The sequence below is a fragment of the Tachyglossus aculeatus genome, chromosome 10, assembly GCF_015852505.1.
Source record: "Tachyglossus aculeatus isolate mTacAcu1 chromosome 10, mTacAcu1.pri, whole genome shotgun sequence".
Classification (NCBI taxonomy): Eukaryota; Metazoa; Chordata; class Mammalia; order Monotremata; family Tachyglossidae; genus Tachyglossus; species Tachyglossus aculeatus.
The window spans coordinates 49,255,204-49,268,411 of NC_052075.1; the positions used below are offsets into that span (position 1 = coordinate 49,255,204).

Consider the following 13,208-nt stretch of genomic DNA (forward strand, 5'->3'; position numbering starts at 1 on the left):
ACCCGTAACTCCCTTCAGGAGCCAGGGCTGAGGCGTGATCGCCAAGTCCAGATGTTGAGGAGAGAGGCAGAAGGACGTTTTTTGGGGTTTTTTAGTGGCATTTATTAAGCGCTTACTACGTTCAAAGCATTGTTCCAAGCGCTGGGGAGGTTACAAGGTGATCAAGTTGTCCCACGGGGGGCTCACAGTCTTCATCCCCATTTTACAGATGAGGTAACTGATGCACAGAGAAGTTAAGTGACTTGCCCGTAGTCACACAGCTGACGAGTGGCGGAGCTGGGATTTGAACCCCTGACCTCTGACTCCAAAGCCCGGGCTCTTTCCACTGAGCCACGTTCTTGCCCCAGAGCTGTGGAGGGAGGGGACCCATTCACAGGGCACTTCTGGAAACCCTGAGCCGGGTTTGGGAATGCCATCCCCCATCAGGTGAATCCCTGGCAGGTTTCCCAGAGCCGGGGAGGGGAGGGAGTGTGACGTGGACGGTGAGCCGGGAGGCCTTGTTCGATGATCCCGTCGTCCCCATCGAAGCAGCAAGGAGCCTTCCGACCCCTTTTAGGGATCAGACCAGTGCAGTGCCTTCTCCAGCCCGACTCCGGATTGCTGGCCCACTCACCCAGTCCCCCTTTTCCCAAATCGGGCTTTAGGAATCACTCGGAGGTCTCTCCCCAGGCTCTAGGGGACCCTCGGAGACACAACTGGGGACTTGGTAATCAATCAGTAGTATTTATTGAGCACTTACATTGTGCAGAGCACGCTACTAATCACTTGGGAGAGTACAGTACAGCAATTAGAAGACACCTGCCCACAGTGAGTTTAGAATCTAGAGGGAGGTGCATTTATTGTTTACCTGGTGACAGAAGCGTTAACTAGTACATTCTGTAGCAAAGCTGACATAAAATGAATCATTACTGTTGTGTTAACTGCCTTTTCTCACCCCAAAACCATGGCGGGGGCCGGTCCCAGATCTCCACCTCCCCACCCCTATTGATTGTCCCAGAGGACCTGCAAAATTGATGACATGAACTGGGTTTTGCCCAGCATAAGAGCAGCTCTCTTTTTCCCTACTGGAACAAACCTCAAGAAACCAGTGAAACTAGCCAGGATCCCTAGATCCTGAAAACATTGCAGGTCCCAGTTGGGATTGGGATTAAGGGCTTTGTTTTAACAGCTGGCTTGGAAGTCAGATATTTTCCAGAAAGCTTTTGGGATCTCACTGAATCATCCCATCTTTTTGATATCAAGGACATTAAAAATCTAATTTGTTGCATCTCGGGGCTGCAGTTTTGACATGAACCAGTGTGTTTGGATTTTTCCGTACCAGGGCAGAGAATATGTCAGATTTATACTTTCCATTAAGAACCCGTTTCTTGTTTTGGAGAGAGAGAGAGACAATGCTTTTGTTTCACAAATCAGTCCCAGCAAAACTAATGTTTGCTAGAGATTAAAACTGGCCATGTTTTGTCCCAAAACTCATGGAAAGAAATCTGAATGTTAATATCCCTCATGTGCCCCCTTTTTAAGTACTAACTTTATCTTAACTATAAAGCTCTTCATTTGGAGAGACAGCATCTTACAAGCAAGTGCCGCATTTCTTAGGATTTTTTTTAAAATAACATATATGTATATATATAAAATGTAATATATATATAATACATTTTCATATATATGTCAACATGCTTTGTCCTCAGATGGAAGTTGTGTGTGTGTGTGTATTTTTCAAAACTAGGGTCAACTACGGGCTTGTCTGCCACCCCTCCTGCCTCCTTGCCTGGATCGCTGACCAATGTAAAAGCGTTACAGAAATCTCCAGGACCTCAGCGGGAGAGGAAGTCTTCATCATCCTCGGAAGACAGGAATAGAATGGTAAGGGCAGGAGATCATCTTTGGTTTTCCTGTTTTTCTTCCAACCCCTTGCTTTTAGAGGCCAGAGGAGAGTAATCTAGTGAAAGTGAAGGCCACTGAACTCCTCGTGTCACTTCAGTCAAGGGATTTGGACTTTTTGGTGAGGCCCATTCCTAGCCGTCAGTTTGTCCCAGAAACTTCTGATCGACATTGTCCGGTTCCTAGCTCCCTCCTGAAATTCATGATTCCCCGTCAGCAATACTGGCTCTAGATACTCTAGGTTTCACTGAATTTTGATTATTATTATTATCTTTAATAGTAATGGTCCCGGTTCAGAGCTTCCTACGTGTCGAGCACTGTTCTTAGCGCTGCGGCGGATATAAGATGTTCAGGTTGGGCACAGTTCCTGTCCCCTCTGGGCCTCAAAGGCTAAGTAGGAGGGAGTGGGATTTCATCCCCGTTTTTACAGATGAGGAAATTGAGGTCCAGAAAGTGAAGTGACTTGCCCAAGGTCACACAAAAGACCAGGCTCTTTTCACTAGGCCACACTGCTTCCCTGATCACAGTATGGACAAGCATTCTTCCTGCCCCAGTGAGCTGAAATTTGCAGGTGTCAGGAGCCTACCTTGCTTGGTTCCAGAGTCCAGAGCTAAAACCGAACTCCACGATGAGCACTTACGGGCCCGGGAGTCAATTATCGGCTTCCAGCACATTTAGGGCAGGAGCACCTGGAGAGATGATTAGATCTCAAAGCACGTGCTGTGAAGTTGTGTGGAAAATCAGGACTGCCCAAGCCCCATGCTTTGCTTGTCACCTCCAGATTGAGGAAGGCTCAAAGACACTCGCTCGGCATTCTCATCTTTCCCTCTCTCCTACCCTAAGAAAACCTTAGGTCGCCGGGACTCAAGTGACGACTGGGAGATTCCAGACGGACAGATCACAGTTGGACAGAGGATAGGGTCAGGGTCCTTTGGAACTGTCTATAAGGGAAAATGGCACGGTACGTAAGCCTGGAGGGAAACCGTATCCCCGGGCCCAGAACGGAGTATCACTAATTGGACCCAGAAGTTGTCCAGAAGCACTAGGTTCCCCTTACAAGTCCCCCGCCATCCGCATTCGCTGGGGGGTGGCTTTAGCCGGGCTCGTTTTTAAAGTTAGACGGGGCAGAGGTCAAAACCGATCTCCCTTTATACATTTGCTCTCTATAGCTAGAGCTTCCCTCTAGCCATGACCCTTCATTTTCATCAGTGAGGCTGCATCCTTCTCAAAAGGAGGTCTCCCAGTCGCATGGGAGAAATAACTGAAGCCTTAAACCTCCTCCAGAATCAATCAATCAGTGCTCTTTATTGAGCACCTACTGTGTGCAGAGCACTGTACTAAGCACTTGGGAGAGTACGATAAAAGAGTCGATAGGCACTTTTCCTGCCCTCAGCGAGCTGACAGTCGTGGATGAATGAAATAATCGGAGCAGTCAAAGCTCCGATGTCTGTTCGCCTTCTCCCCCTCTCTCCCCCCACCCCCCGAAACATGTTTGGGACATATGCAGGGAGCCCCCGGTATAAGGCAATATTAGGGGCTGGGGTTCCCCTTTGTCCTTGGCTTTTTGATCTGTTTTCCCTCAGTAGCCCCTGTGTCCTGTATGCTTACCTTACACTTACCCAGGACCCTGTTTAATGGAGTCACACATAATTTAATGAGGCTGGGTTGCTGGATCTCTCTTAGGGACCCAACCCTCATTAAGTGATTAGTAGAAATGTGTATGTACACTTCAATTTATTTTTTTAAAAAAGAAAAAAAAAACCATTCTTCTTCTCTTGGGGTGACCACCACTTTCCAGGTGATGTGGCAGTGAAAATGTTGAATGTGACAGCCCCCACACCTCAGCAGTTACAGGCCTTCAAAAATGAAGTAGGAGTGCTCAGGTGAGCATATGCGAATTTCCCCTCTGCCTAGCGTACTCGATTATCGGCTCCCACGTTTGTAACCGGTATTCGTTGGCTGGGTTTTCTGGATCCTCCTTTCTAGAGACGAGTCTAGCTCCTGGATATAATAGCGGCGGTTCCCAATAGGCTTTCCCCCATGGCTCTTCAAAAACGTACAGGAGCCCCCGCTAAATTGTGCCGGGGATATTCTTGAAAGCGATGATTCTGCTGGGGGTGATGGCCTGGGAGGACAGTGCTTTTGGCTGGAATCTCCTCTTAGTCCTCGCCTACAGAACAGGGATCTGCTGCCTAAACTCTCCAGCCTGTACTCCTCAATCCTTCCTCCAAACCCCTGGCTCACCCGCAATCTTTACTCTCCCTGCCTCCAAACCACAGTCCTTTGAAATCTCCACCTCTTCCCTTTGGGGGAGGAATTGTAAGAAACTGTGCCCATCAGCAGTTTCAACAGCTCTGGCTGGAAGGAGCGAGTCTTCACTTCCCACACTCCCTTGAGACTCAGACATTGAAGCACACAGAGTGACCTACTCACCTGTTTCCCATCCCGCCCCCTCACCCCACTGACACCTACTTCTCTGCACACTCGGGACCAGAAAAAAAAAAGATAAGGAATGTGAGAGAGGCCAAGAAACGGGGTGGATGGCGACCAAGATTAAGGGCAGGAAAAAGTACAGGAACAATAGCTTAAGGCCGAGGGGATGTGGAAAAAAGTGGGTGGATAGAAGAATTCAAGTGTACGATGGAGAGGAGAGAGTGGGGAATGGATTGGGAAGAGGGGTGGTGGAAGAGAGAAAGAAAGAGGGTAAACCAGGGTGTGTAGGGGGGGAAAGGAGATGGGGCAGTGGATTGGGAAGTGGGGTGGTGGGAGAAAGAATAAGTGCAGACTAGGGTATGTGTGGGGAGGGAACAGAGAAGAGGGCGAGAGGGAGAGCGAAGAAGAAAGGTGAACCAGGGTGTGCATGGGGAGAGGAGGAAGGATATTGAATGGTGTCCCAAGAAGAACCCCAAAAGAAGCTAACAATTCATGGTGAACTCTTCGGACTAATCTCGTCTGCTGAAAAAAGAAAGATGGGGATCTGGGGAGAAGCATAAAAATGTCTTTGGCCATTAGGGCCCTTCCTCAGTTTTCAAGGATTTGTCCATTTGTGTATTTTGATGATACCCGTTGGCCTTTAATGATTTTCTTTTTACCCACCATTTTTCCTTTTCCTCTGTAGGAAAACACGACATGTGAATATCCTCCTCTTCATGGGCTATTCCACAAAGCCCCAGTTGGCCATCGTGACCCAGTGGTGTGAGGGCTCCAGCTTATATCACCATCTCCACATCATCGAGACCAAATTTGAGATGATCAAGCTGATAGACATCGCCCGGCAGACTGCACAGGGCATGGAGTAAGTACAGCCACAGTCGTATTCCTTGGAAGATGAATTGTAGAGCGTTAAATGCATTTGAATTAGCATTCAGTGCAGCTGAACTTTTGGGCTCCAGTCCTAATTGCGGAATCCAGTTATTCTTGTTGGATGGGTTGTAGTCTTGGGCAGTAATAAAATGTTTAATATTCTTGATGTAGTTCTTGTCGTAAAAAAAAAACAACAACCAGGCCCTCAATTAAAATCCTTGGCATTTGCCTTACGTGTTTTATTTTTTCAAAACATCCAACTAATATTTGAAGGGGCGAATGCTATTATAATGAGGTTTGGAGATAAATTATTAAATGAAGGAATATGGCTTCAAAAAATCAGGGTGGTTACCATTTACTTGAAACCAAGGTAAGATTCGAGATGCCCCCGCTAAGGTACGAGGCATCAGAGTTGGAAAAAAAACCAATGCATCCTTCCGTTTAAATGCCTGGCGTCGGGGTTCCTTGGGTCAAGTGCATCCCTACAAGTTAGAGTTTTAGAAAACGCAGTTGGGCCCAAAAGCGCCGAGCAGATACCCACCCCCGGGGCCCAACCCACTGGTGTAAGTGATAGTCCCTGAAGGAAGCTCGCCTGTGGGGCTTGTACTGAAAGGAGGATGTGATCTGGAAGGGCTGTCATTCCCAAAAGCCGGAGGCTGAGGGGGCCTGGAGTCTGGAAAGACAAAGCTATTAGTGTGCTTGGGTGAGGCGCCGTCCTCCTCACCAGAGCGTCGGGATGGAGATGGCACCAAGCCTGCTCACCCCGCCCTGGCCGTCAGCAACAACGAGGCCTGTGATCCTGGGAATGGCTGGGGTTGATCTCCAAAGAATACCAACAACTCTGGTATTTATTAAATGCTGACTCTGAGCTAAGCACCGTGGTAAAGCCAGGATCATCAGATCGGATGTCGTCCCTGTCCTACGAGGGGCTCATGGTTGAAGGCCGGGGCAGGATAGGTTCCCTCTTCCATCTTGCAGGGGTACTTGGGGTGTCTCCCAGCCATCCAGCACTTAAAACAGTGCTTGGCACATAGTAATCGCTTAACAAATGCCATTACTAATATCTCCATGGCATTTAACAATAATAATAAGAAGAAGAAGAACTTGATATACGTTAAGTGCTTCCAGGTACTGTACTAAGCACTGGGGGAGATACAAGGTGATCGGATTGGACACAGTCCCTGTCCCACATGGGGCTCCCAGTCTTAATCCCCATTTTATAGATGAGGTCACAGAGGCACCGAGAATAATAACAATAATAATAGTATTTGTTAAGAGCTTACTATGTGCCAAGCACTGTTCTAAGCACTGGGGTAGGTACAAGGTAAGCAGGTTGTCCCACGTGGAGCTCACAGTCTTCATCCCCATTTTACGGATGAGGTAAACTGTGGCACAGAGAAGTAAGTCACACTGCTGATTAGAACCCACGACCTCTGACTCCCAAGGCCGGGCTCTTGCCACTAAGCCATGCTGTCTCTCTAGTGAAGTGACTTGCCCAAGGTCACACGACAGATAAGTGGCAGAGCCAGGATTAGAACCCAGGTCCTCCTGACTCCCACGTCTGTGATTGAGGCGAGGAACGGGCTAGCCGTCTGGGATTGGGGAAGTGGTTGGGGTTGGACGTAGAGGGGAGACGGAGAGGCCAGAATTTTAGGTGGAAGAGGGAGTGGGAAGCTGCCAACTGGGGTTGGAAAAATGATGGACTTTGGGCCCATGGAGTGAAATCGAAATTCAGACTTCTGAGGCTGTTAACATTATCAGTCCATCCCACCCTGTTAGGTAAATGTAGTTTGAATGAGGAGGAGATTAGCCGGCTGTTTCATTCCCCCCCATTATGCTCAGAGCCGGGTCCCAGAGGAAAACGGTGGTCAGTGACTCAGAACTCCTCCTTTGATGGCCCTCCTGAATTAGAAATCCTCAAATGGTTGGATAAAAGTGATGAACCCAAAATGGAATTCAACTGATTTCAGAGCCCCGAGTAGCCTGGATTTTTTTTTTTTTTTTTTTATTAAACGCACACCAGGATTGGCCGTTATGCTTCCTGCATAAAGCACCCACACACACACACACAAAAAAAAGGAAGATCAGAAGGAAAACTTGAAATAAAGATGGACTGGGGACTGTTCTGGGTAGTGAGTGGGGCCCCTGCAGTTTTGAAAGGGCTAATTCAGGAATCCTGGCTAAGGCTTCCACCTGGTGATCTTAACAGAAAACTCGGACAGAGTAGTGGATCTATCTTGGTCTCCGACCATCTCAGATTCCAGCAGCGGTGAGGTTCCTATTCCGTAGCTTGAGAATTAGCAAGTGCGGCGGCAGCCCCGTCGAGAGTGCCATTTCCTGGGGTTTTATTAGAACAACGTACACGTACATGTAGTCCAGCTTAGTACAGTGCTTTGCACATGGTAAGCACGCAATAAATACAATTAAATGAATGATTGAGCATGCGGATTCTGAGTTTAAAGATGGCAGCCTTTGGCCCGTTCCCCTCTTAAAATAATTCTTTGTCTTTCAGCTACCTGCACGCCAAGTCAATCATCCACAGAGACCTCAAGAGTAATAGTATCCTTCCAGAGAGATATGATGGGGAAATCTGGCAACACCCGGCCCTTTCTGCGAACAGAACTCCTCCTTTTTGTAAAGCAGCTCTCCTGCCGAATTTCCCAATGCCGAGACGCGACACTCGGGGTTGGGTGAATTATCAGGGAGTGGGGATAAGTACTGAAAGCATTCCTTGCGATGGTCCAACTAAAACTTTCAGGTTCCGTGCAGCTGAGCTTTTGGAAGGTGAAATGCGTTTGTCCTTTACCACTGCTCCTCAGATATATTTCTTCATGAAGACCTCACAGTCAAAATAGGGGATTTCGGTCTAGCCACAGTGAAATCCCGGTGGAGTGGGTCCCATCAGTTCGAACAGTTGTCTGGTTCCATTTTGTGGATGGTGAGCACTAAGAATCGTTCCTTGTTGCTCTGACAACGCTTTGACATCTTGAGGTAGCCACCGTAGTTGCCTCTCCTTCACTTGGAGGTCTTCGAAGGCTCCAACTCTAGCGTTTTCACCGCCTTTAACGGAAGCGTAAAATCGGAGTTCATTTAACTGTTATGTCCAAGTAGGCGAAGTCTTTGAAGACCGTTTAGCCTGTTTCTTTGTAAGATAGGGGGGAGGAGGGAGTGTTTTTCTGCTTCACTTTTTTTTGTGTGTGTGGTGTTTGTTAAGCGCTTACTATGTGTCAAGCACTGTCCTGAGCACTGGGGTAAATTAATCAGAATGGATACAGTCCCAGTCTGACATGGGGCTTAGAATCTAAGCAGGAGGGAGAAGAGGTACTGAATTCCCATTTTGCAGTTGAGGAAACAGTCACGGAGAAGTGAGGCGACTAGATTCAGTTTAGGCAGCAAGAAGGAGGCAGCGTGGCTCAGTGGAAAGAGCCCGGGCTTTGGAGTCAGTGGTCATGGGTTCTAATCCCGGCTCCGTGTGACTTTGGGGCAAGTCACTTCACTTCTCTGTGCCTCAGTTACCTCATCTGTAAAATGGGGATTGACTGTGAGCCCCCCGTGGGACAACCTGATCATCTCGTAGCCTCCCCAGTGCTTGGAACAGTGCTTTGCACATAGTAAGCGCTTAACAAATGCCATCATTATTATTATTATTCTCTGTGCCTGTTACCTCATCTATAAAGTGGGGCTTGACTGTGAGCCCCTAGTGGAACAACCTGATCATCTTGTAGCCTCCCCAGCGCTTAGAACAGTGCTTTGCACGTAGTAAGCGCTTAATAAATAAATGCCATCATCAGAGCTGGGATTAGAACTCAGATCCCATGCTTTATCCACTATGTCGCGCTCCTTCAATGTATTCGATTGAGGCAGTGTGTAGAGGGCTGGGTGATAGGTAGCAGTCATTTCTTTTTGACAGCGGCTCTGTGATGCGTCTTATTCTCTGGTCAAAATGTCACTGCCCCAACACTTGACATTTATCTCCAGTTGGCGGCTAATCACTCCATTAGTCGATCACTGGTATGTTTTGGGTGCTTACTCTCTGCAGAGCACTGTACTAGGCGCTTGGGAGAGTACAATCCAGTAGAACTAGCAGATACGTTCTTCCCAGGATCATCCCGGCTCCGCCACGTGTCTGCTGTGTGACCTTGGGCAAGTCACTTAACTTCTCTGAGCCTCAGTTACCTCATCTGTAAAATGGGGATTAAGACTGTGTGCCCCACGTGGGACAACCTGATCACTTTGCATCCCCCCAAGCGCTTAGAACAGTGCTTTGCACATAGTAAGCGCTTAACAAATGCCAACATTATTATTATTATTATTATTATTATTTGGAGCGAGGGTGGGCCCCGCTCTGAGGGAGAAACCGAAGTGCTGTTACCTTATCCGTAGAGTCCGTTGCTCGTTTTATGTGTTTACGGTACAGGAAGGTCTGCTAGCTATGAATGTAAATGCCCAGGGAGGAAGACTGTGAGCCCGCTGTTGGGTAGGGACCGTCTCTATATGTTGCCAACTTGGACTTCCCAAGCGTTTAGTACAGTGTTCTGCACACAGTAAGCGCTCAATAAATACGAATGAATGAATGAATGAAAGGTCTGGCCCAGCAGCCTATAATCCGTGGTGGGAGTTCAGTGAAAAGTAGATAAATGTCACCCCAAGATGACAGTCAGCCCACCCAGGGTTTGCAGAAAGCACGAAAGCACCTCTTTGGTTTCGGCGGTTCAACCTCTGCTGCGGCTGTTAATGCGTTAAAGCCATTTTGAGGGGCGATTCTTTTTTCTCGCGTTAATCCCGACACTCGTCCGCTGCGGGTGGCAGGGCTGTTCGTCTCCTAGGGTTCGATCTCGGCAGGTGGGATGTAAAAGATCCGATTGAAGCCCGGCGAGATGCAGGAGCCACGGAAACGGTTTTCTTCTTTTGTCTTCCGCAGGCGCCGGAGGTAATTAGAATGCAAGATAAAAACCCATATAGCTTTCAGTCGGACGTGTACGCGTTTGGGATTGTTCTGTATGAACTGATGACGGGACAGTTGCCGTACTCAAACATCAACAACAGGGACCAGGTAAATATTGCGTGCCGTCTGAGGTTTCTGTTATTCTCTGATTTGTGTCAGTTTCATTGTAGTCTGTGGTTTGTACAAGGTGTTGTTTTTAGGGAACTATTCAGGTTTCTGACATAAATCTGACATTGTTCATTTCCCGCCTCTGAAACATTACCTTATTGAAAGGAAATAAAACTTGTTAAAACGCAGGGCTTCTAAGCAACGTGTCAGACCGGCCGTAGATTTCAGAATAGAGGTCGGGGGCCCGGAGATGACCGGGCCCAAAGTCTCTGCCCCTGCCTCCCACCCCCAGAAAATAACATTTTGAAATGACTGTGCCTCGCTACCGTTGTTCCCACCGTCTGTTGTGGAGATGGAGTAATCAGAGCAACATCATCTTCAGTTGAAATTTATAGAGCGCTTAACGTGTGCAGGGCCCTGAACTAAGTGCTTGGGAGAGAACAATGCAACCAAGTTGGTAGACGTTCCCCACCCACGGTGAGCTTACAGTCAATCAGTGGTGGTTACTGAGCGCTTACTGTGTGGGAGAGTACCGTTTAACAGAGTCGGTAGACACATTCCCTGCCCAAAATGAGTTTACAGTCTAGAACCTGCCATTCCTTGACTGACAGCCATGTTCTAACCAGCTGGAAATCAAATCAAACCAAAATCAAATTTTTGGTTGTGTCTGCTGACGGCATGCCATTATAGTTCCTCTTTCTCTCTCTCACACACACACACACACACATATTTCTTCTCCCCTTTCCCCCCTATTTTCTTCTCTTCAGTCCAGTCATTGGAAATCGCCGTTGTTTTACAGAATAGCGCCAAGGATCTAGATTCTCTGTAACTGAAAGTATCAATTCACCCACAGCAATTCCCTGCTGCAGCCTCTATTTAGTACCCAGAAAGTAGAAAAACGTTTTTGGGGTTTTTTTCATTTTTTTTTTCCGGGAGTGCACAATTTTTCCCTTTTTCGGACCTTAGGTAAGGAGCAACGTGGCCTAGGAGAAAGAGCATGAGCCCGGGAGTTAGAGGACCTGTGTTCTAATTCTGGCTCTGCCACTTGTCTGCTGTGTGGTATGGGGCAAGTCACTTAATTTCTCTGGGCCTCTGTTTCCTCCTCTGTAAAATGAGGATTCAGTCCCTCTTCTCCTTCGTTCTTAGACTGGAGGCCACTGTGGGACAGGGACCGTGTCCAACCTGACTAACTTGTATCTTCCCCAGCACTTAGAACAGTGTTTAACACGTAGTAAGTACTTAGATACCATTAAAAAAAAAAACTCAACAACACATGATAGCCTTTTCTTGCAGTATCCAGGCCTCCATTTCTCCGTGTTTAAGTGGACCGTAATTCCCGCTCCTGGAAATACAGCTACTGACCTGCTTTTTAAAGATGTCCATGCATCATTGGGTTGCCTCTGAATTTTTTCAACACAGTTTACATTGCAGTGCACTCGTTTGCTCCTGGGATTGCCTAGCAACCCACTGGACGTGACTCTGCTCTTCTGAAGAAAACAGTGGCCATATTCCTGTAGCGGAGGACTTTTTTATGGTATCTGCTTAAGGCTTACTCTGTGCTAGGCACTGGGCAGATGCAAGCTAATCAGGTTGGCAACAGTCCATGTCCCGCATGGGTTCGCTGTCTTATCCTCATTTCACAGATGAGGAAACTGAGACCCAGAGAAGTGAAGTGATCTGCCCGGAGTCACAGAGCTGGAATTCAAACCCAGGTCTTTTTGACTCCCAAATGCAGGCTCTATCCACTATATTCATTCACTCAATCGTATTTATAATAATAATAATAGCGATGGCATTTATTAAGCGCTTACTATGTGCAAAGCCCTGTTCTAAGTGCTGGGGAGGTTACATGGTTATCAGGTTGTCCCACGGTGGGGCTCACAGTCTTAATCCCCATTTTACAGATGAGGGAACTGAGGCCCAGAGAAGTTTGAACCCATGACCTCTGACTCCAAAGCCCGTGCTCTTTCCACTGAGCCACAGTTTATTGAGCGCTTACTGTGTGCAGAGCACTGTACTAAGCACTTGGGAAGTACAAGTTGGCAACATATAGAGACAGTCCCTACCCAACAATGGGCTCACAGTCTAGAAGGCCACACTCCTTCATTTCCTAGCTCCTCTTAGCCCTGTTGAAACCTCCTGACATTTGAGTTTTGACTTGGATTTGTTTAGATAAATTACAGAAATCCTGACCGTCAAATAGTAGCATATCTTTCAACCGGATATGGGCTTTAGCTTCTCCATCTCACTTTGTATCTGCCCTAGCACTTAGTACAGTGCCTGGTACATAGTAACCACTTAACAAATACCACAGTTATTATGAAGTCTAGACTGTGAGCCTGTAGTTGGGTAGGGACCGACTCTATATGTTGCTAACTTGTACTTCTCAAACGCTTCGTACGGTGCTCTGCACACAGTAAGCGCTCAATAAATACGATTGAATGAATGAATGAATGAGCCCGGTAGGGACTGTCTCTATATGTTGCCAATTTGTACTTCCCAAGCGCTTAGTACAGTGCTCTGCACATAGTAAGCGCTCAATAAATGTGATTGATGATGATGATGATGTGCAGGAGGGAATTAAACAGGGCCTGTCCTTCACGGGGCTCCCAATCTAGGCATCATCTCCCTCTTGACCTGTTTCGGACTCGCTTTACAACCTTCGTCAGACTTTTTCATCCCTCTTCCAGGGGCTTGACTGTTCCCTCATTTCTGCTTCTTCTTTACTAAAGAAATCTTTCAGATGGAAGAATGATGTTGAACGGGTTTCACAATAGAAATCGGTAAAATCATTTTGCCAGCAATTGTGGTAGTTAAGCGCTTACCATGTACCAAGCACTGTTCATTCATTCATTCAGTCGTATTTATTGAGCACTTACCGTGTGCAGAGCACTGGACTAAGCACTTGGGAAGAACAAGTTGGCAACATATATAGAGACGGTCCCTACCCAACAGTGGGCTCACAGTCTAG

General features: G+C 47.4%; 1 protein-coding gene across 4 annotated transcripts in view; it reads left to right on the forward strand.

The window, feature by feature from the left end:
- BRAF (B-Raf proto-oncogene, serine/threonine kinase) overlaps positions 1-13,208 on the forward strand; it is a 155,379-nt gene that overhangs the window by 125,889 nt on the left and 16,282 nt on the right. For all 4 annotated transcript variants that reach the window (XM_038752156.1, XM_038752158.1, XM_038752159.1 and 1 more), the window contains 7 exons: positions 1,727-1,863; positions 2,725-2,842; positions 3,680-3,764; positions 5,000-5,176; positions 7,697-7,743; positions 8,004-8,122; positions 10,106-10,237. In XM_038752156.1, coding sequence (XP_038608084.1) covers positions 1,727-1,863; positions 2,725-2,842; positions 3,680-3,764; positions 5,000-5,176; positions 7,697-7,743; positions 8,004-8,122; positions 10,106-10,237 — 815 coding nt within the window. The remainder of the gene's footprint in view (positions 1-1,726; positions 1,864-2,724; positions 2,843-3,679; positions 3,765-4,999; positions 5,177-7,696; positions 7,744-8,003; positions 8,123-10,105; positions 10,238-13,208) is intronic.